Below are 24,944 nucleotides of genomic sequence, written 5' to 3' on the forward strand. Positions count from 1 at the left end.
GTAGTTTAAAAACTTCATTGATCCTTAAAAGGATTTTTGTTAGTGAGAACACATTTTTACTTCCGATTCTGCTTGACTCTAGGGATTCATTTTAAGAATTATTCATGAAAACTATTCCTTAAGCTGCTTATAATAGCAGAAATTATCCTTCATTAGATGCTGACAGTTCCCATGATGAGTGTAATTATAGGAAAAGAAAAAAAGTATTCCTAACATAGCTATATTCTGCCATGTTAAAATTATGCAAATTAGTGAGTGATAAGAATAGAAACTGAGTAGGATGGTCAGATTTCATAGATGAAAAAGGGGGATGGAACAGTACCAACATTTCTAAAAATGAATACATGTATGCTTTTTGCTCAAAGGATTTTTAATCATTTCCACAGAAATTTTCTGTAATATTTATAATTAGTGGCCAGAATAAATTTCAGCTACATGACACTATTTGTAATAATTTTCTTTATATTCTAACTTCACACATCGTACTTTTATAAAACCATTTTTTTCTTAGCTGCCATTTGAGATTTAGGTGAAAATGGTTGTAGTATTGGGGCCTCTGACTGAAAAAAGTACTTAAGCACATAATCCCTGAGAACTAATATATTTAGATACACTTCAGAGGAGCAGAGTGAAACAAATAGATTTTCTTTTCTTTTAATGGATTTCTAGTATCTATTGCACCTATGGTTTGTATATATGTAACTTGCACTATCTCATCATAGGCATTAATATTTTTCAGATAGGAGCCTTCATAATTAGGAATATTTACATTATAAGAAAGAGCTGTTTGTGCTTTTTAGTACATCTATCATTGTGTAACTTAAGGCAAATTATTGAATTCCAGTGGCGATATAACTTAAAGTGACCATAACGACTTGTCTGTAAAGTCATTTTGTTCTAAGTTTAGATCCTTAGAAGGGTTACAAGGTATATTTACAAAATCTGTTTTATTCCTGTGTTCTGAGATTGTGATAATTTAGCATAGAAAATAGGATGAGGAAACTACTATTTTCTCTGCTTTTGTAATTTTAAGTTAAATTTCTTGTTGGTTTCTTATTTATTAATTTCCACACTTGTCGTTTATGGTTCTTGACTTCTAAACAAGCCTTACATGTAGACAGGGACTTTTAGTCTTGATTTGTTTAAACTTGGAAAACTCCTTGCAGTCTTCTTTTGCTGTAATGTTAGGAAATGGTCTTAATCAGGGAGGTGTAAACTGCTTTATACAACTGCTGCTCTATATTGTCATAATGAGTAATTTCATTGATTATTAATCTTCTTCCAAATGGGATCAAAATGAAAGTCTTTTAAGTATTGTAGATTTTATAACACTATGTTTAGACTTTATATGAAGCTGCCTTAAAAGACTCAAAGTAATTTGAGCTCCTGCTTTTATTTTTACAACTATAGAGAAGAATCTACATGTCTGCTACAACAATCAATTCAGATGTTATTGGTTATGGCTTTTAACTGGTTCCCTAAAATAATAAATGAAACTGGGCATTATACTTTGCCTTGCAGTGACTTAAGAAACCGAACAAATACAAGAAAGCACTCAGCAAAAGTGATTGTGAATAAATTTTTTAAGAATCACAACTATGTTGAGTTAAGAATATCATACCAGCTTTCAAAGTGAGTGAGCACTGCCATAGACTGAACAGTTTCATACTGGTTTTTAAGTCAGCCATCAGCAGGAAGTTGAATGTGTGCCATTTTTCAAACCTGCTTAGATGCATCACTATTATGTATATAAAAATGCTCATCTTAGAAATCTCTGGCTGAAGAACTTCAAGCAAGATTTGCAAGAAATGGCTCTTAAAATAGCTTTCAAAATTCACTTATGTTAATATTAAACTTCTGAATGAATATATTTTTCCTTGAAGCAAGAATCAGTGTCCAGGCTCAAGAGTATTTAGTCAGATGAATGATGGTGTTTTCTATCTACCTTATAGTGGTTGCATATATAATTTAGATTTTGAAAAATAGTGAAAGCAGTTTTTAAGCCTTTCTTTTATCAGGGCTTGTTTACTTTATATGTGCTAGCTTGTTTTTTTAGAAATTCATGATCTGTGAGGAAAAGCTGAATTGAATTTTGTGTAACTTGAGGATACTACTTAGAATAGGCCTTTAACTGATCATCAAATACAGAAATGATAGCTAGGAACAGGAATAGAATAAACTCATTTTCAGTCACTGCAGATAAGAAAAGAAGTAATGGGCTTAACTGGAAGGTGAAGGAAGTTTGATTAGATATCAAGAAAACCTTTCTGAGAATACGTAAATTTAAATAGATGGTGCAGGGAAGCATGGAATCTCAATTATTGTAGGCTTCTAGGAATAAACTTGACTTCTAGGAATAAACTTGACAACTGTCAACAACAAAATAACTACAGCTGATTCTGCTTTATGCAGAGCCATGAAGTATTAGCTGAAGTATGTAATGTCCGTTCTCAGCCCTATTTTCTATGACTTCTGTGACATGTAAGTAGTATGATGTTTTGGAAGAGAAGTAGCAAAGATACTTAAAAAATAAGCATAGGCTTAGTTTTTAAAGGCTTTGGGTAGGAAATGTAGTTACTACCTTCATGTATTAGATAGCTTTCTGTTTGCATTTTTTTCTGTTGAAACTGTCTAAATATTGCTCACAAGAAAGCTCCCTACTGCATTTGTATTTTAGTACTTGTATTACTGTTTAGTATTACATCCTAGTTTGATGATTCTAATAATTGTTCCTTTTAGAGCTATTATTTCTAAACTAGTTGTCTTAGAGGTTTATGTAATTTAACATTTTAATTTGATGTATCTCTTTGTTGTAGTTCTACCAAATATTTGGAGCACTGATGGTGAATTTACTATTCCAGAGCAAAAGCAAGTAGAAAACAATGAGGAACTAGCCAGCTCTTATGAGAGAAAATTGATTGAGGTAAAGTGTTTACTACACAAATTTTATGGTATCATAATTGTGACGTAACATTTGAGGGTATAAATAGTTTCTTTGCTTAGTTGTTTTTTTTTTTCTCTATTGGTATATAAGAAAAGTTGATTTAACTTTTGGGCTTCTGTGGTTAAAATAAAAATTTGTTCATTCAACTCCAAAGCATATTTAAAGCAATTCAGATAATTGAAAATAGTTTCCTAACAAGGGCACACATTTATACTTTGATATTAAAATGGACGTTTTCATAAGTAAATGAATTCCCTAAGGTTATAAGTGATGGTGGTGAAGGTGAAAGCATCACAGACAATAGGTTTCAGGCATTGCTGTTTGGTCAGCAGTATGAGGACATACTGTGCTTTCATACTGCTTTGTGGTTGCCAAACTGTTTCATTTTTGTATTGCTTTACCATGTAGCTTATTGAATACTGCAGTATGGGAATGGATGACAGAAGCTACTGGTTCTGTTGATATGACCATGTTAGAAAAAGTTCTTAATGCAAGATTCACTTTTTAGACTAATGTAAAATTCATTGAAGGAAAAAAAAAGAAAGAAAGATTAGGGATTCATCCTAAATTGAAATACAAATGATTTTCTAGAAAAGAGTAATGAAATTTAGTATCTAATACCCATATTTCCTATTAAATATGAACAGAACATTTTTATAAAAAGTAAAACAAATCTCTGTATCTTTCTCTTACCCAAAATACTCTGAAATTGGATACTCATATTAACTGATTAACATGAAGATGACTAAAATGCAGGTCATACATCAAAGGCACTAATAGTTCTTCTGAAACATTCGTACTTGGTTATCCTTTTCTCATAGGACTGTATGAAACCAATTCTCCCTGTAACGCAGACCTTAGGTTGGGTTCTTCTGACTCCTCTCCTCTCTTCTGTACCTACACAAAGAATGTCAGAAAAGATACTGCAAGATGTAATTTCATCTGGCCAATGCATGATGGTACAAGGGTAGACTTTTTTTGCAGTTCTCAAAAGAATTTGTCTTATTTCATGAAAATAATGAAAAATGCTTTTATATGCATGTATATTTATTTTCTCAGTAAGAATTTATGTCAAAAAACGCCCACAAAGCGCTGCTCACTTCCAAGGATGCATATTGCACAGTTTAACTTATCAAGTGCAATAGTACTAGAAGTGAACTGGCTAGAACTATTTTATGTGCAACTCTAAAAATACGATATATAATTCTCTGAACGATGTGTATAGTCCTGGCTTACTGGTTTTCTTCTCTGAGGCAAGAGTGATGTGCCCATGAATCACCATGCACTTAATCAGCGATCATTTGTTAATGTGCATGCTGGTCAGGTTTTTTAATCTTCTTTACAAACAAACTTATTTCTGAGTCATTGCTGTTTATACTCAGTTAACAGTAAATAGCTGCACTAAGTGTTAAGCTCTCTCTTCTGCAATTCCACAAGGGAAAAACACTGTGGCATTTAGGGTGAACCATGACTGTTTCTTACCCACTATTTTAACTGTTAAAAGTAACTGTAATTGAAGAAAGATTTCAGGAAGAGGCAGTATATTTTTTTAATATCAAATCACATACTTGGGGGGAAAGCATGAGCTAAGTTCTTCCAGGTAAACACATGCTATAATTTATTTTGCATTTTTGGTGGCAATATCAATTTAAGCAGCCAATCTATTGCTTGAATCCTGCTTTTGTATCACAGAATGCCTACCCCACAGTTGTAATGGAGCAGTAGTTTCTATGTCCAAGGTGCAAATTGGTTTGAGAACCTGGTTTGGCTTAAATGTTTTTGAGGCATTTTCATTCAGATCACTTTGATTGTCTGATGGACATTGCCATACATAGTGTAGATGGAAATTAATTAATATGAAGAGCTGCAGTATTTTGGGATCACTGCTGTAGATCTTTCATCTCAGGCTTTAGTATTTGCTATGAGGACAGATGGAAGAACACAGCAGCTGGAGATATGCTAATTTTTATCCCTCTTAGTAACGCTTATTAATCTCATTATCCTGTGTATCTGATTTTACATTTTGCTAGTTACTTCTGTTTTCCCCAGCCAGTAACAAGTCTTGCCAGTGTAGTTTTTTTCTTGCTCAATGTGTTAGTGCTCTTTTGTATGTCAGGTTTAATCTCAGTAAACACTGGTAGTACTGTCCACAAGTGACAAAGACAGTGAAATATTGCAAGCTTTAATATGTAGTTCATCTAATGTGCACAATTACAGAATCACAGAATAGTAGGGGTTGGAAGGGACCTCCAAAGATCATCTTGTCCAACCCCCCTGCCAGAGCAGGACAAAAAACCAACAACAAAAATACCCCCAAAACCAACCAACCAAACTAGATCAGATAACTCAGAAAGGCATCCAGACAGGTCTTGAAAGTCTCCAAGTTCCCAATGTATTTTGAATGGAAAGATACAGATTATTTTTTACTTGTTCTTGATGAATTGTGACTTGTGCTTACCTTATGTCTCTATAGTAAAAAAACAAAGAAACAAAAACCTCTGAACAAACAAAAGTCCACACCACAAAACTAAACAAAAAACTCCAATCCAAAACAACCAAAACTCAGCCCTGTTCTTAAATGGATCTTTCACTCTGCCTTGAACCAAATTACTTGCTTGCCGATGGAAATGTCAAGAATACAAAATGGAAGTTTTGAAAAAATGAAGCAATGACTAGGCATTTTTTGGCTATATCAAGAGATTTGTCAGAACTGTCTGCCATCTTGAGTTCTATAGTTTTTCACTTGTAGAAAAACAAAATCTGTGTATTTCTGTTGAGGAAAAATGTAATGTTCTGATTTTTGTCAGGAGGAGCCAGAAGAGAGTCTAATGGGATTAAGTTTTTCTAATGGGATTAAGTGCAACAGAAATGCTTGACAAGAACAAAACCAGTAAATTAAAGCTGCCTAATTATTCTTTATGTAATAAGAATAATGTAAAAAATACTTTTGACTGTTGAAACTATATTAATACTATGTTAAGTCTTTGTACTTCAGAAAACGAGGAATGAAACTACATGGTAACTTAGACATATTGCAGGTTGTTGTTTTTTTTTTGTGATGTGTAAGATAAAGCTTCAGTGTTAATCTAAAACTGTTTATATAATCAGGCAAACAAAAAATGTTTGCCTGTTTGGCTTTAAATAACCATTCTGTGAAATCTTTAGCTTTAGTACCTAATAGTCCTGTTACAATGAAAGTATGTTATTAGTTCAATTTCCTTTCAATTCAGGGAAAGTTCAATTACTTAGTTACTGAGTTTTAGTGATTTGCTGAGCATTTCAGAATAGTTTGTAAATTCAGAATTAAAAAGAGATTTCTCTCTAGGCAGGTCATATCTAGGTTAGGTTCTTTTGCATATATGCTGCACTGATGAATTATTGGATTTGAAAGGCTCCCTCTAATATAAAAAGAAATCAAAAAAGAATACTTGAAGTTCAACTCAAGTATAAATATTTTTATTTTTTATTTTTAATCAATTATGTCTATTCCTGGCTTGTCAAATTGAAGCTGCTTTTTCTATTTGTTTTGATTATGTGAAGGATACAGGTTGTCTGGAACAAAGCACTAAATTAAAAGCAAGCACTAAATTAAATCAATTCAATTTCAGTTCATTTGAATTCAAACTGCTTTGTCTCAGGTAACTTCCCTGGGGAAGAGAGTGAAAGCAGTCACTGCTGCTGTTAACTTCTAACTGCTCCTCTTAAAATTGTAGCTTCTCTTGCTCTGACCTGAGGCTGCTCTTCTGATGCTCCACCTCTGATGGTGCCCCTCATCAGTGTTCCTTTTCTTTAATGCAGGAATCATATAGGAAGGACTTACTTTGAAACTTCTAACAGTGGGGTTTTCTGAAGAGTCTTTCCTTTCCCTTGAAAATAATTCTGCAGACCCTTTTTGGCTCAAATATATTTGCTCCAATGCTACAAGTGGCATTATCAGTTCAAGACAACTCCCTTGCCAGGTACAATATGTACTGGTGGTTCATCCATAATAATTGAAACTTTCCTTCAATTTTATAGTATAATGGTTCTCATAGAAGTAACTAAAACTCTTCAGTGTTACTGCTACTATTTAGACCTTGGCTATTTGGATTTCTTCCCCCTTAAGCTGCAGCCTTACACTTCAGTGGAAGAAAAATTCAAGAGCTCAATGTCATATTTAATCTTGATTTGAATTTTATTTTCTCGTGCTTCTCTTGGATGGGAACCAACTTAAACATAGTTTGCTCTGTAAATTGGTATACTGTTCATCTTGTATTCATTCAGGCCTGTTCTCTTTGATAAACATCCTTTCCATGGTGCTTTCTTGACACTTTGATTCAAAAATTAAGAGTACAGACATAGCTAGACCTTGTGTCCAAAGGGGATGCACTTGAAGCCACACTGTTTACCTTTGTACCACAGATTGTGCCAATGCAGTCCCTTGGCCCCTCACAGATTTGCCTGGGATGAGTGGACTTCTAGATCAAATCCTATTAAAAGTCCAAGAGTGCAGAATACACTACTCATTAATTATTGACAAAGTTTAATGTGGTTTGTGTATTTTGCACTATTTCTAGTTCAAAATACTGTGATTAGTTTGTAGCTATTGAATGTTGTATTCATCAAAGAATTGAACTGAGAAGAAATGTTACTTAGGTGATTTATTAGAATCAGTTGCCATAGGATGTCCTCTGATAGGAATAAAATTGGGCAGAGTTTTATTTTGTCCTATTGAATTAAATACTGAAACTGGCATTTCAAGGCATGAATAACATTTTAACAGTGTATGTTCTTAATGTTCAAACTAATGCATTAGCAATGAGATGCACTGCTCGGAGAGTATGGTAAAATAAAAAATATAAATGAAAGTTGATAAACATGTAAGAAATTACATAATATGGGTTTTTTTTTTTCAGTTTAGAACACAATTATCTCTTGGCTCTGTTTTTCAGGTAGCTGAAATGCATGGGGAGCTGATTGAATTCAATGAAAGGCTGCACCGAGCTCTGATGGCTAAAGAAGCTCTTGTGTCCCAGATGAGACAAGAACTGATTGATCTGAGAGGGCCAGTAAGTGTTTGTTTATTAGAGTGTAGAATACCACTTTGGAATAAGCTCTTGGGATAAAATAAAATATGTTTTAGCTTATAAGAAATAACAGCTAATAACTTATCTATCAAGAACATTTTACTTGGAATTTTATTTGTAGTGTTTAATACTCTTTAGCGGAATTGAATGATAAAAAATACATTCAGACAATAAAATTGTTTTATACCAACTATTACTTCACTTTGACTTTTTGTGTTAAATGAAAAATTGGGTTGAATTTTGAAAATTAACAGTAGAAGGAGTAAAACACGTTCTTAATAGTTGTCCATCTTCTGAGGGAAGCATATTTTGATAGTTTTTTTCATGCGATTACCTGGTATTGCTGCTTAATTTTTGTTTGCACTGGAAGCACTCATGCCTATTTTATCACAACATTTATGTAAGATGGTTGATGACAGTTCTGTGCATTAGACACCCAAGGTTTTCAGCCTTTTAGATGGAAACAATCGCATCATTGTGTTAAGAGATGACAAATGATAAATCACATGCATGCTGTACTTTCTTACTCAGAGATTTTGGTCTGTTTGTCCCTCTTCAGAGATTTTTGGTTTTAACTATGTATCTCCATATTAACTAATGCAGTTGTTAGGTACTGATAACATATTTTAATGTATCAGATAGCAAGACAAAACTAATTCCTAGAACCTTTTAAGAAGTGGTACTATATTTTTAAGGGCTAGCTAAATGCTCGTTGTTATTAGTTGCTATTCTCTAGAAGGAAACTGTAAATATATATATTTTAATTTCCATAGTCTACGCTGTTTTAGAAGTTTTTATGCTAAACTTTTACTGGAGTTAATTAAAATAACTGTATATATCTGGTAGTAGGGCTTGCCACTTCGGATACCGGCAAAGAGAGGGTGCAGGTTGTAACTGAGATAGAAGGATTTGTTCTCTGGCACAAGAGCCCTGGAAAGCCAGGCTATGTGCTCCCACTGGAGGTGGCCTGGAGAGAGTAATGAGAGGGAGTTTATGCTGGTCCTTTCTACCTCATTCCTCCAAAAAAGGGCAGTAGGAATGTTCTGGACTTTGTATATATGCCCTCTGTATATATCATGGAGCTGTCCTGGCTCTGTACAATTATTTTCTTATTTTCCTTTCTCTGGCAGGAATGACCTGCTTTTTGTTGGGCCATATACCTTTAATCTTGGGAAAGCAAAATTGATAGAATCATAGAATGTTTTGTGTTGGAAAGGACCTTGAAGATCATTTGCTTCCAACCCTCCTGCATGGGCAGGGACACCTCCCACTAGACCAGGTTGCTCAAAGCCCCGTCCAACCTGGTCTTGAACACCTCCAGGGAGGGGGCAGCCACAGCTTCCCTGGGCAACATGTTCCAGTGCCTCACAGTCAAGTGAGGGTTTTGTCTTGTGTGTTGGGAGATCTTGAACTAGCCTGCCAAAACATCTGGAAGTAGATTTTCTTTAGTTCCCTTTGAAATTTTATATTGTTTTGCAATAAATAAATATATATTGCTTTCCAATAAGCAATAATATATATTTAAGTTTCTTAGGTAGCAAATATTCTGAAAAACAGTAATATGCATGCAACATACATGATAGAGATACAACGAACCAGTATTTAATGTAAAAACCCTCTCTGGAAGTTCACAACTTTCAGCTGTTTTTCTTCTCAATACACAGTAACAATTCTGGGTTATGTGTTACATTTTTCAGTATTTAAAGGTGAGAAGATATCCTTTTATGTTTAAATAGCTTTAAAGTAAGGTAAAAACTGTTACACTTTCAGAAATGCTCTTTCAATCTTGTTTTCTCACTACTTGTACCACTTTTGATTCTGCAGGTGTTAGTCTATCGTTGTCATTTGTATGAACTTGTGTAGCCATATAGTGTTTTGCAAGATCACAGCTAAAACACACTGATCATGTATCTTTCTCTTAATGGAAAGTTGGTTGTAAAAGAAAGCTATAGCTAGGTTTTATGTGCTTAATCTCTTCAATTGTTTATGCACAAAATGTACTTTGTTTTAGCACACTTTGCTTATATAGGCAAATATAAGATAATGATGCCTTTATGCTTATAATGATGTTTTTTTTTCTGTTTGTTTTTTTGTTTTTTTCCTGGCTTTTCTACACCTTTCAAAATCACATGTTTTTACAAACTTCCATTTGTTACTTTACTGAACTATAGCTAATTCTAACATGAAGAATATGTTCATAATCATGTTGCACCACTGTTTATTTTTCTTTTCTTTCTTCTCAGTAGTAGTTTTTGTTGGCCTTTAAAAATTGAATGCTGAATTCTAATTTCCTTATAGTATTATGATTTCTTAATAGAAAGCATAATTACCAGTGTGGGTGAATTATTTCTGTTTGTAAATGTAGGTCCCTGGAGATTTGAGTCAAACATCTGAAGACCAGAGTTTGTCAGATTTTGAAATGTAAGTTTCATAATACACATACTTTTTTCTTCATGCTGCCTTTATTGCAAGGAAGAATTAAGAAAATAATTTGCTTTTCCTGTATGATTTCCAATAACTAAATTCTCAGCCATGGTGTTCTGTTGTTAGACAGTCTGAAGAGGCACAGGCTGTGCCCTCATGCAGTTTTTAATAATATTTAATGCAGGGACTTTAGATCTATGACAATTCTGTTGGCCTGCTCTTTCAGTGCTCTAGGTTTTGAATTCTAACAGAACACCAAAAAGTTACTGTTTTCTGTTGCTAGATAGATGCTAGGTTGTATTTATAATATGATGGATTTTCCCATTTTTACAGAATAATTCCTGGGAATAGTATAACAAATGCCTAGTAATAGTACTACAGAATTCCATAAACAACCCATCTGGTCAGCCCCCAGATGATTTTAGAGTGCTGTGATTTGGAGTTGCCTTTATTAGTCAGACTATTGAATGTAGCTTTTTGTGGATGAGGGGGTGAAGTGTAGCTGATGTCTTTGAATCACAGAAATTTGGAGATGAATTACAAAGAGTGGATGGAAGTGGCTTCTCCATAGTTGTGCAGTGCTCTTATTTAATGAGCTATTTTTTTTTTCTGAGTTTTGTGGACCAAAATGTTGAGTTTCTTGAAATGAATGGGTTTTTTTGCCATGTATATAATCTAATATTGACAAATGCATGCTGTTAAAAGAAACTCCACAACAAAACAAAAAAATCGTTTCAGTGCTCTTTTTCAGTTACGTTAATTTTAGGGAACACTTTGAAATACAGGGAATATAAAAGGTTCAGGCAGAGCTACAATTTTCCTTGTACTCCATTTGAAATGTTAAGTTGCTTTATTGATCACTTTGATCGTTATCTAAATCACTGGGGGAAGTTGTTCGTAATCGTTATGCATAAATATGATTCCCTGTTTGAACTTTTTCTCTCTTCTCCTCAGATCAAATCGTGCTCTTATTAATGTTTGGATTCCCTCAGTCTTTTTGCGTGGAAAAGCTGCTAATGCATTCCATGTTTATCAGGTAAGTGATACATCTTCACTTAGATTCTGTGTAGAAGTTTCTGGCTGAAATGGCACATTTTAATAATTTAAAGACCTCAGTATAGTTTCATTTAATGAACAGCAGTCAAAACTTCATATTTATTCATTCCTAGAATAGTGTTGATTATCTAAATAGCTTATTTCGAGGTTTGGCTTTCAGCAGTTTAATACTTTAAAAGCATGCTAATAAGATGACTGCATTGACCAGGGAGTACAACATTTCAATATCAATCAGTAATGCCTTCTTCAATGTGCATGTACATAATCTATTTCAATTTTGGGGATATCAATGACCAGAAATGTTGCTTGACAGTCAGATGTGGCTGACTATAGTAGCTCACTCAGTAAAGCTTATGTGGATACAATGATGCAAAATGTGAAAGCACAGGTCCAGATTTCTTTCATATTTATGTGAAAAGTTTACATAATTTCTTATCAAATCACAGGCATGAAATGTTGCAGTGGGAGACAGTACAAAGAAATGCACTCTAAAATCTTTTCTGTGTAAGTTGTGAGTAAGAGGTAAACTTAAACTAGGGATTTCTCAGGGAAGTTTACTGATGGTCTCTGGCTAACATGGGTTTTCCTTCTCATTTGGTTCATTAGTGAAAAGGAGAATCAAAACAATTGTTGCAATTGATGAGCCAAGAGTTTGGCTATAGGCAGGTCTTTAGTAAGACGAGACACTGTGATAGATGACGGAACAGGAGGAAAACTGTCTTTGCTGTCTTTGTATACTATTAAATGTTCTTAAGATTAGTAGTAACAGTATTACTGCCATTTTGTTTTTAAAAAAAGAAAGGCTGCCATTTTGGAGTCCTGAGTGGTTAAATGGTCAGAAAAAAAAACAAAATAAGAAATGAAAGAAAAACACTTAAGTACATATCTATTTGATAAAGGATCATGGACAATTTGTGTGAATTTCAAATAGTTGAATTTTTATCAACAATTTTTATTATTTTATTTTTCAATTCTAATTTCAATTTTTGATTGTGCTTTTGCTCCATATTTCTATTTATCATTGGCATGTTATTTTAGAAAATGTCCTGGTACAGAGTGGGTTTTAATAGACTTAATCCATTACTCATCATCAACAGAAAGCAAAACTTGTGATTGAAGGCTAAGCCTCTTGAGGAAAAAATGGAGAAAAATATCATAGCGAGATTCTGAAAACCTGAAAATTCTAGATTTACAAAAAGACAATTCGGAGAATTTTGTTAAGTTCTTTGTCTACAATAAACACTCATAATGTTGGGCATCCGCAGTGTGCAAAATTCCATTTAGTAATACATGTATTTGAAAAATTGGCAAGTTATTTTGAATATGCTCTATTCATAATTTACTCACACTAGCAGTTTATGGGGTGGAGAGTTAGAAGTGTCTATCTAGAATAGACACAATGTCTGTGGTTGGACTAGTTTGCCTTCAATTACAGAGCAGCACAGAATATGATGGCACAGTTGTGTATTTGCTTGACTTTGTCTTTTAGTATTCAAAAAACAGCAAGCAGGCATTATCTGTAGAACTGACCTAAAACTTGTATAATTCTTATTCAACTTTGTTCTTGGTACCTGCTGAGATCTTTCCTTCTGGAAGAAAATACATGAATGGCATTCCTATCAGTTTTTGATCTCAGGAGGAAAGTGCATCTGCCTAGCAAATAACTTGTTCTGCCACTGTGCAAGTGAAAAAAACCCTTTTTCCTTAATAGAGATACAGTCTAGCAGAGCACTGATGAAACACTTGAAGTGATTGCCATAACTCTAATCGAATACGTAGTCATGTGCTTGTTGCATATATATTCTGCATTTTGTAGCTACTAGGAAAGAATTAGTTTATAAAACTTCAGAATAACCTCAATAACAGCACTGTGCATTTATCTTGTTAAATCTCTGCCAAAACATGTGCTCCTGATTACAGGGAATTTGATTCAATGTTGCAACTGTGGAAGAGGATATTTACGAGACTACCAGTATGTTATGAACAGACAAGGACTGGGAGTGACAATTGGGATAAATGACTGAGTTAATTTATCAGAGTCCTTTTATTAATAATAAACATTAGTTTTTCTGTTTATAATTTATTTCTCCAGTGGAAGAAAATGAGACTCTTTGTGTCAGCTACTTGAGAAATTGCTTGTAGCATATCAGTGTAAAAGAAAGTAGCAATATTGCAGGATGTTGATATTATTTAGATCACTACCAATATCTGTTGGAGTTTAGATTTCTTTATGAGTGCTTGAGTAACCAGAACTTGAGGTATAAAAACTGACTCTTGGTTGATCTGGTTAATTCTGAGAAAAAGGCATCAAATGAATTTTGGAGAAAGCTAGTGTGCCAATTGGAATAGGCAAAATGTAATACTTTGGGTTTGAGTAGCAGAATTTTTAGATATGCTAAATACTTATGACTGTACTTAAAGCTAAAAGGAAATTATCTTTAAGATGCTTTGCCTGCCTGAAAATTAGATTGTATCTGCAATACTATAAAGGTAAGATCTTGCTGCCAAAATGAAGATGCTACAAAAGGGCATGAACCTTGAGCATTGCTTTTCAAAATGCAGTTCATGTGAATGTATTTCTAACATGGCTTGATTTCTTCTGCATTTCTTCTTTCAAATAATGAAAGACAGAGATTTTTAACCTCTTCAAAATGCAAATTGGAGCATCTATTGAAACTGCTTGTTTGAAGTTTCAAAACAAGTGTGTGACAGTGATTTTCTCCACAACGTATAATTGGGGTGCGACACATCTTTCCACAGAGCTTGTGAATACTGAAAGAATACTTGGGTCTAGAAAGTAATTGAGCTAAATAAATGAAAGGAAAATCAATCCAAACACAAATACATGACGTTTTTCTCAGAAAATCCCTGGATATCAATATTATGGAAGACAGGCAAATTTTCTGCATAAATACCACCGTATATTTTGTCCATATTTAAGTGTACTGAATAAAATGTATTTCATAAATCACCGATGAATTTTCTGAACCTTTGAAATCACTATGCCTGGCACTAACAGTACAGTGGAAGATACTTGGAGGTCATGGTGTTGGATTAACTAAGCGTAAGTTGGTCTTGTAATGCTATGCTAAGAATGAAGCATTTAGTTCTGAAAATCTTTCCTTCCACTAGTATTTATCTTCTATGCCTGGCAAGCTCATTCTGTGTTTTCAGAAGCACATCGTATCTCTTCATACTTGCTCAGCTCTTTTTTTGCTTCAGGTTTGTATTTTGACTACTATCTTGCCATTCATTAGTGCTGACAGATTACTAGTATAATTAATTTTGCACCTGAGTGGAAAGATTAATTGTATGACTAGTTGATGTCCTTATTATGAATCAACAAATGATAAGGATTGTTTACTGAATTAAATATCTGGGCTATGACAGGAGCTCCGATTGGATTTTTATAACAAAATCTTCTAGCAAGAACATTAGAACAATTACAGTTATCCACTTCGAGTCCAAAAGAAACTTCTGAGATTTCTTCACTTAACAAAGTTTGTGATGGCTATTAGTAACTGTTTAGTCATAAGCATTAAAGGACCAAGCCACATATGGAGCAACTAACAAATTTTGTATAAAGTAGCAGTTAAGAAAGCCTGGTCCTTTAAACAGACAGTTGGTGTATCAGGGTCATGCTAGCAAAAGTCTACTCTTCTCTTATAAACATCTTGGCTTTTCTAGTTAATTAGTTGCTTTCTGATTACTGCTATTTATGATCTGGGCAGTTTGATGCCCATCTTTTTTGTGAATCTCATTTGTAAGGCAGATGTTTCTCAGTCACCCTACCTTTAGAAAATATTTTCTTATCTACTGAATTTGTAGGGATAAAGACAGAATCCAGATCAGATTAAAAAAAAATAAATTGCATTTACATTTTGCCTCTAGATGGTGATAGTTAGTTGCAGTTTCTTTGGTGCCTGTGAAGCAAGATGATTATTGCAATAATATTTTATTGTATTTCTCAACTGTAGAGTGTCTTGTTATTTTCTGCATACATACGGATTCCACTTTCTTGTGAAATGTACAGTGAATACCACTAGTCGTGCCTTTTGTTGCTATAATTACTAATGGCTGACACTTCAGAATTTGAGAGAAAGATACGGTTCGTGACATTCTAAAAGAGAGTGGATTAAGGGTGTGTAAGAAAAAAATGAGAGTATCCCACTTTTTCTATAATGGGACCTCAGGATGTGTCAGAGAAGCATAGGAGTAGGTAAGGGAGAAAAATTTCTAAAAATCTTGGGTAGAGGGAGCATATCAAGATGAGATTGATACTTGAAGACTTTAAAAATTATTTCTTTACTTAATACATTGAGGTGCTTTTAGAAATGGTAATCTGGATGCAAAAAATACTAGGAAAATAAAAGTAGATTTTCAACTTTCAAATTACTTTATACCTACTACAGAAAGAATAAAATAATTTATATCCAAAAATACCTAGAATAAACGGTGGTTATCTTATTTATAAACTAACTGGGGAGATATTCTCCTTTCCCTGGCTGAAGCACCCAAAATATTCTATTTGGAGAAAAAGCCAGCAGTTCTGTCATTTTACCTGTGTTTTTTTCTGCAGAAACTTCTTTCACTGCACTGGTTGTCATGCACTGTAATGACTCTATCAGTTCAACGTGCATGTGTGTAAAATGGTGTTAATTTGTGTATTATAAGTAATGTTTCCCTGTCAAAAAGAGCAAATTATATTACTGAGTGAAATCTTCTGTGCTGATTTGATTTGCATTAAGAAAGATACGTACTCCATCCAGCAAAAGCATAGGCTGCTTTTGTTCTTAAACGTCCAGACACTTTAGTGCTGTTTTGGTGAACAGAAACAGAACTGGGACTAGAGAAACACAGTGAACATAATTCTGCATGTGTGTAATCAAGTGTCTAGTCTTAAATTGTATGACATTTTTCTACTTAGAAGAACAATACTGGCTGTTTTAAAGGTTCATTCTTTGGTGTGCATTCTCTTACATATTTCACATGAAATTGTTCATTTTTATAACCAAATATAAAAAGTTGAAGATTTAACATAACAAAATACAGTTTTTGTAGTCTTTGTGCAAGTGGATAAAATGGTCCTAGCAAGATAAAAGCTTGTTCACTCTAATTCTTGTTATGTCTCTATGAAGAGAGGCACACAAAAAGCTGCTCATATCACAGCTGAAAAGTTTTATTGTTTGATTTGTTTTTATTATGCAGAAATTCTTAAATTGGATCATTTTCAAAGAGGGAACTTAACCATAAATGTAGTCTTGCAGCTGTGCCAAAATATAGCTTGCATTTGTATTCATTTCTCGCACTTCAAAGGTAACCGTAGAATTCAGCTTGAATTTGTATTCTAAACAGAATCTCATTGCCCTGAAGTCAAGAAATGTAACTGGTTCTTGCTTTTTCAGTATATACTTCCTCTTTGGATTCATACCTTTAACTTCTATATATTTTGAATGCAGAAATAATTTTGATAAAGGCTTCTTAACTAGATTGTGAAATACACCACTCCTCTCAGAAAAGCACAGTATAAAATAGGAGGAAAAGGTAGTTCCAATCTCCTCTAAACAATTAGTTATTAAAATGTAACTTTGGATCAATGTCTTTTAAGTGTAGTGTTCCTAAATACTAGATCTAAAATAAAATAAAGATCTAAATAAATAAAAATTAAATAAAATAAAGATCTAAAATCTAAATAAAGATCTACATTGAAATTGAGTTAGTTTTAAGAATTTGTAAACTTTATTGTAGTTATAAACCAATATTTGAGAAGCAAAACAGGTAGTAATTACAGAAGCTGATCCCAGAACTTGTCTGCACCTCTGGTTGAAATGGATTGATTTTCTTCTTTCTGCAGAAAGACTAGTCAGTCATTTTTCTTGGATTATGTTAAGAATACTCTACAAAAGTACTGGCAGTTTTGTTTTATGGAAATATCATGGTTTATAAGATTCATTTAACAAAATGTTAAGTTAGTAATTACTTGGCAGTTGTTGTAATGAATATTCCAGGGTTCTATAATGTCTATAACAGCAGACCCAGTAAATGTAGAGAATCAGTAGATAAATGTGACTGATAATAACAGGTTTTGCTTTATAGTTCAGAGCACTGAAATTCTTTCATTTCAGTTTCTTCTCCTCTTTTTGTCATAAAGAAACTTTAACAGACATTCTTAAACAGGTGGGTTTTGTAGTGTTTTGTTTGGGGCTTTTTTGTTTGGTTGGTGGGATTCTTTTGTTTCTTGTGTGGTGGGTTTTTTTTATTATTTTTTTAGGAAAACTTACAGTGGAGGCAGTAAAAATGATAAACTGGATTAGGAAGTTGAGGAAAACTTTTAATGCAGATGGGATCTTGTCTCCTCTTACTACTTCCAGCTCTCCATCAGTAATTCTCTGTCTTGTGCCTGATGTTCCTGCTCTAGTTGTAGCAGAAGAGGTGGTCTTTTTATGCTGTTTAGTAGATAATTTTTGTAAGAATAAAGAAGAAATTATCCTTACTGCTAAGACTGGTACAAGACAACATGGATCACAGTAGGATTGAAGTATTTTGGAAGATAATTTGGACATTGATTTGAAAGATATATATAACAAATGAGGGTCTCCAGAAAACCCTTTTTAATTAGTGAGAGACATGAGGTTAGTAAAAATACAGTAATGCAGAAGTAATGTTTTTTCTTTCACCCCTTTCCCCTCAGTGCTTAGTTACGTGGCACATGTCACAGTAGCTTCCAAGGTGTGGATCGGTCTCTTTTGCATTCCCTGTACTGCCCATCAATTTTTTTTTCATGCTTGTAAGTTAAACTATGACCTTGTCCAGCATAGGACTGATTCCATACAAACTTTTGCAGTATTTTTATGTCCTATGAAGTGTTCTGCTGCTGAAATGTTCTTAGTTCTCTTGCATCTTGTGCCATGCTATTTTTTATGTGGTTTAGTACAGTTTCTCTGCTCACCTTCCATATACCTTATATGACTAGACTGTAATAAGTTTATCCACGCTTTTTAATATTTAGAACTTACTTTGATTTTCCAAATGAATTTACATTAGGTGTCATGAAATACCTGGGCTTGCGAATAGTATTCCCTGTTGAGCTAATAAAGCTTTCAATGTGTACTGCATAAACTTTAATATGCCTGCCTTACTCTATTACATGATTGTCAATTAATTCAATATGACACAGGGCTCTAAATCTGTTTTCATTTTTTTCCTGTTGAAAAGAAATCAATATCTATGTACACAGAAGAACAGGAAGAAATTCCTTAACAGTTTTGTCTAAGAAATTATTCCATGTTTTTGCAGTTCTTAAAAATTTCAATTACAGTGTACTGGATTCCTTAATTAGATAACTGTGGGTTACAGCTTAACAGGTAATATGGAACTGCATGATTCACCAAATCACATGTGCAAAGATAAATGTTTAGGCAAATTAGGATTTCCATATTAAATAACCTGGTTAAAAATAAGGGTTTTTTTGGTCGACCCTGCCCCCCCCATGGGAAAGCTAAAACATGAATTTTAGGAATGTATACAAAATTTCAAACAATATGCTGGGTGGGAGGTTTGATCTGGGTGAGTAAAGAGTATTTGATATACTTTTTACTACATTAAATGAATTTTATTGAAATTATGCCAAATACTTGCATTTCATGTTTGCCTTCATTTTCCCTCAGAGGTGTGCTGAATTGTACAAAGAAATTGTCCTGTTGGTGTTTAATTGTCTTTATCCTGGCTTTATTTTCAAAATTATAAAGAAATCTGAATACACCTTGCAGACTTATTTTAGTGGTTCCATCATTACACTATCTCAATTCTTGTTACTGAAACTAATTGAATTTCTGTTTACATATGCATTTGGAATTCACACAATACTCTGAATCTCTTGTAATCTTAGATGTGTTAAGTTTTGAATTATAGTGTTCATTTTTTGTTATAATCATGGAACATGATGAAGTACAATAGTAACCAAAAATATGCCTGTAATTCAATAGAAACCAAGTGTTAGGAATATCTGAATATTCACTCCAGTGAAATATTATCATAATACATTGAAATATTATATATTATAATAATATAAAATCTGGCAGAAGTTTCATGATACCTGCATGTTATATTGTGTTTTGTTGCAAGACAGAAGCCTTCTGTAAATTTGAGAAACTAAGTGTCTCTAGAGTTAAGAGGGCTTCTTACAGACCAAAACAAAGGAAGTCTCCACAGGCTGCTTTTTGGGAGAAAACATTCACTTGACATCACTGGATTTCTGAAGTACTAGGACTCCTTAGTAAAATTTTAAGGTCTTAGCAAATACAGGGGAGAAGGACCATGTTAATGTTTCAGTCAGCCACATCAAAATCTAAATTTCATTTTTTCCTAGTGTTCACCAAAGTTTTTATTGTCCACTCTTCGTGTCAGGGTTGTTGGGGTTGCTTTTTTACTGAAGTATTCTGCTGATACTTGCCTTTCAACTTACTAAATTACCAGATTCTGTTAGAGAAGCAGGGCAGTGCAGTGTCATCAGTACCATTCCAGTTCAACTGAGATTATTAACACACATGAGAAGCAGTGAGCTTACAGATTCTACAGAAGAAACTAAGGAAAAGGTTACTCTGCATCTTAAGTTTTGATGCTCAGTTTATGGTTCATGACTTGTGCTATTTCAGCATTCTGTTAAACTGTGGGTTCATTTCTGTAAAGATTATTGCCTAGTAATGGATGAAACCTCAGCTTTCTGTAAGTATATTTCACTTCTGCATGAAGTTTTCCTAGAGAACATGAATATTTAGCATGCAATTGGTAATATGCTCATGAAATAATTGAGTGACAAACAAAAACAGAATCACAAAAACTACAGCTGTGTTAAATTACACTTAATGTCCTATACAAGCAGAAAGAATGCACTGTGTTTATTTTCCAAACAATAAAATTTCTAGGTTAGTTTTCAATGTAATTTTTTTTTTTTTAGAAAGTAAATTAAGTTTCATATTTTGGATGAAATTATGTTTGGCAATTCTGATGCTACGAAGCTAATTTACAAAGTTGAAAAATGGTGTTCAGTACACAGAAATGAATTTTATATTGGTATTGCATTATTTTTTTCCTTTGGTCACTGACTAGGAGAACAAGTTGGAAACCATGGTAACAAAAAGCACTACCATGGTTGCCCCAGAGTTATGTTAAAATGGGCAAGCTGTTTTTGTCTTGATTAATCTAGTAAAAAGAGAGGAAAGGAGGAGAAAGAAGGGAGAGAGTAAGATTAATGACCTGTGAAACGGAGCAAATGTACAGTCAGATATATCTATGGATGAATGATCCTGGAACACCTGGTACCACTGCTTCCTGAATGTGAAGGTGTTGAGCTCTGAAGCTTTATTAGTTCAGTGGTTTGTCTTTAAATTATTTCCTTCCATGTCTGTATTTTGCAGGTTTATGTTAGGATAAAGGATGATGAATGGAACGTTTATCGAAGATATGCAGAGTTCAGAAGCTTGCACCATAAATTACAGAATAAATACCAGCAAGTGAGGACTTTTAACTTTCCACCAAAAAAGGCCATTGGAAACAAGGTACTTACAAGAACTCATAGTATCAATAATAGTTGGGGAAAAAACCTTTCCTATCCACACACACAAAGAAAGGGGTGACTATCAGAAATATTTTTCACGGTTGCTAGACAGTAATGTATTTAATGTGGTTTTCCACTGACTGAAAAAAGAATGGTTTCTATTAAATTAAATACAGATGACATACACAGTAGACAAATGCACAAAAGCCCTCAAACTGCACTGACCATCTGTGTATGTAGAATGTAATCTCTATTCCATTCTTTTCAATAAATGCTGGCATAACAATGGTTAGCAATTAATTAAATATTTCTGTAAATTTAAAAAAGTATCAGTCTGAATTTCTTAAATTTTCTATGCTGCTCACCAACTGTTGTAAGTTCTTTGAACGATCTTTTAAAAATCATTTGGATGCTTAAATCCCATAATGTGTGTGTTTGTATCTTAGATGTCCCATTTTAAAATAGGAATTTCTGTGTTTTCCTATCATACAGGGATTTTGCAACAAATACAGTAAATATGTAGTATTGTGTAGTTTAATCCTTAATCACCAAAACTTTAAAATGTTCCAGAGCTTACATACACATTGCTGTATACATCATAAAGCCAGTGAGGACTGAGAAGTGATCAAAGTGTTTTTTTGTTACAGTATAGGAATGATCTGAAAAATGTATTAAACTATCCCAAGTAAAAGATGTGAGATTTAAATCATGCTTATGACTAAAAATGTCTGTACTAAACCACTGGGTGCTTAAATCAGCATTCCTAATGTTAAGCAAATTGGTTAGTCCTTATATGGGATTTTCTCCTTTTACTTTTTTGTTGCCATAGTATCAGTGAGTTCTTTTATTGAGTATCTAAGAAGCACCAACCATAGTGATCAATGTAGTCATCAAGTGAAAGCTGATGTAATGACTTAAATACTCAGATCTTCATGAGCACATAAATACATGTATCACTGAAATGCCAGAATCATTCTAATTGTATCTGTTGCAGCTTTGTCTGCGATAGGTAAATCATCATTGGTAATTCGTATGAAGTAATATAAAATATAAAAAAAGGGGGAAAAAATTAATATTTATACATTCCATAATGGCTTTCAGATGTCAGTGAATGTGGATTGTGAACGTTTAAAGATAGTAACTCTGACCTGACTTCAAATGGCTTTTCAAGTGTTCTGTAAAAATGAGTGGGCAACGTGGCACACGTGATACGAAATAAATAGTATTGCACATAATCTGGAATAAGTGGAGGTGTTATAAATATATATGGAATTTGTCAATAAAATCTATAGGTGTGTTTGCTTTCATTAAGTCCAGAGTGAATAGTTGTTCATTGCCTACTAACCTGGTAAATGAAAGTACTTATGAGAGCTTTTCTACTTGTTTTGCAAGATCATGCATTTTTCATTTCATTGTTAGTGGCTAGTTTTGTAATAGAAGAAATGTCTTTTCTTTTTTGTTACATAACTAATTTTTTTTTAAGTGGTGGAGTTCCAGCCACTTCAGTAAATTACAAAAGCCTTCTTTTAAGGTTTTTTTGATAGTCTTTCATCCTTAATTACTTTAAATGCTAATTGAATTACAACTTCAGTTGCAGTTGATGCATGCAAAATTATCAGTTGAGGAACTCATTACAAAATTTGCATTGCTTATTCTTTCAGTGCTTTAGCTTTGGGCCAGAATTCTACCTTAATCTTGCATGAACCACCATCACTTCCTGTCCCATCAGATCTCAGAAAAAGTTACCTTTTCTTTACAGTAAGAAGTGGGTGCCATCCATTGCACTCCTGAAAGACTCCTGTGATGAGGCATAAGCCGGTTGCATAATGGGAATTGATCAGTGATTAGACTTCTGGCTACCTGCTGTAAATAGCTTCTAGGTCACAAAGTGGCACTTTGACATCAGCTTTGCAAGAGCTTCCCTCACTTTCTCGCACAAGAACTTACTGCACGTTGTGTAGGCCAGTTTTTTGCCTTTTAGTGACGTTATCTTCTGTACTAGGTCAGAGGAGGTATGAATATAAGAATAATGCATGGGTTTGTGCAGTATGGTGGAATATGCTGCAGACCCAGCAGAAATATTAGTAGCCTCTTGGAAGATTTTTGCACTGTGTGAGTGACTGAGATGGGTTAATGACCTTGAGAGATGGCCTTCCTTTCCATAGCAGAGCAAGCTGAAGTAATTGGAAGGTTTAAATATTCAGTGTAAAATTAATTACTTCACGTGGCAATATCTGTCCTGGAACTTGGAATTTTCAGTTTAGGATGAAGGATTTGTGCGGGATGTTACACTTGCATGTGTTTGGTAGTAAGCATTAGAAGAGATATTGCCAACACTACTTTTTCCAAAACTGTTTTTGACCTCGGAGGCTACCAAAGCACGTTACCTTTTAGATATATTATTATATTGCAAGAGATATATTTTTTCCTTTCTAATATTAGTTTTATTGTTTTAGTAGAATTGCAGCCGTCTTCCCACTTCTAGATTAATCAGTACAATCTGAATCAGTGCCTAAAGAGCAGTTTCAGTAGCTCAATTCTGCTATCAGAAGTATCTCTATTCAGTCTGCATCAATCTTTGGTTTTAATACCCTTTACAAATCCTCAGTGTTACTAGATGGAAAAACAGTCCTCCATGAAGAAATGGCTAAAAATGGCTATTCTGCAGCTTTTGGAAAACAGTGTGTCATTCAGGTCTGTATTTGAATGGTCAATACAGTGTGTTTGGTACTGGGAAGCCAATGAAGGTGATTGATTCACTGATTGTGAGTTTTAGTGGCATTGAACACACTCAGAATGTGTGAGCTGTAGCTTTTCAGGCCTGCCTGTCCCTAACTGTGATTAATGGCATAAGTGAATCTGAGGTTTGAAAGTTCACTGATACAAGCATGCAATAATATTTGAGCCTATTTGAACCTATCCATTACTGATTCAATCCATAAAATGTGTTGGCAACACAATAAACAAGCTCCCACAAGAGCTCTGGATTTCGGTTTCCTAATATATTTTGCCATGCCCTGTTTAATAACATTTTCATATTTAATATGCAAAATTGGTTTAATTTATTTTATATTAATTTATATTAATTTCTTTCCCTGCCAATGCACGGGGGTTGGATCTAGATGATCTTTAAGGTCCCTTCCAGCCCAAACCATTCTATGATTCTATGAAAGAGTGTTTTGCTGTCATTGATACCTCCCTTGATACCCGAGACCATGAGAGAACACCATGTTCTGCAGAATGACCTAGAACCACTACTGCAGAGTTACAAAATAATGTCACACTGTTTTGCTGTGCAAAATATTGGAGCTTGACTAGAAGAGTGTAGTGTAAAAAAACCTATGGAGAGCTATTAGTTTTGATGCATAATTTTCCAGCTTACTGCAATAGAAATCAGGGAGATCATGTTGAAATGCAGAGATGCAGAGTTTAACACTGGGAAAATACAAAAAGCAGAATTTCAGCTGAATGAGGATTTTTTTAAAGTGAGAAAACCAAGTATTTATTATTGCATATGTATTGTCATCAAGTAGCAGTGAAATCTGGAAGTATTTAACAACTGTAGAGCAATAGGTTAAAAATCTAGTATTTATATTCTAATTATTATGTTTAAATGTATTTTTGCCTTTCACTTATTTGCTTTCAGTTGGGACAATTTATCTTAATTCATGTTCATTATCTTTCAACAAATTAGGTACATAGGATTAAAAACTAGCTTTAATGGTTGAGGAAACACATTTAATATGCAGAAAACCAATTAGTAGAAAATTACGAGAGAATTGGAAAGAATACTGCTTTGGACAAGTAACCTTTTTTTCAGTTACAAAGTAGAGTGTGTATTTGCCTTTCAGGTTGGTAATCTCATTTTCAGTGGATCAGTTTAAACACTTGAATATAC

General features: G+C 33.8%; 1 protein-coding gene across 2 annotated transcripts in view; it reads left to right on the top strand.

Annotated features, from left to right (window-relative positions):
• Positions 1–24,944, top strand: part of SNX29 (sorting nexin 29) — a 97,880-nt gene that overhangs the window by 38,070 nt on the left and 34,866 nt on the right. For both annotated transcript variants that reach the window (XM_051631746.1, XM_051631745.1), the window contains exons 15-19: positions 2,817–2,923; positions 7,876–7,992; positions 10,376–10,431; positions 11,389–11,470; positions 20,907–21,047. In XM_051631746.1, coding sequence (XP_051487706.1) covers positions 2,817–2,923; positions 7,876–7,992; positions 10,376–10,431; positions 11,389–11,470; positions 20,907–21,047 — 503 coding nt within the window. The remainder of the gene's footprint in view (positions 1–2,816; positions 2,924–7,875; positions 7,993–10,375; positions 10,432–11,388; positions 11,471–20,906; positions 21,048–24,944) is intronic.

The sequence above is a fragment of the Apus apus genome, chromosome 14, assembly GCF_020740795.1.
Source record: "Apus apus isolate bApuApu2 chromosome 14, bApuApu2.pri.cur, whole genome shotgun sequence".
NCBI lineage: Eukaryota > Metazoa > Chordata > Aves > Apodiformes > Apodidae > Apus > Apus apus.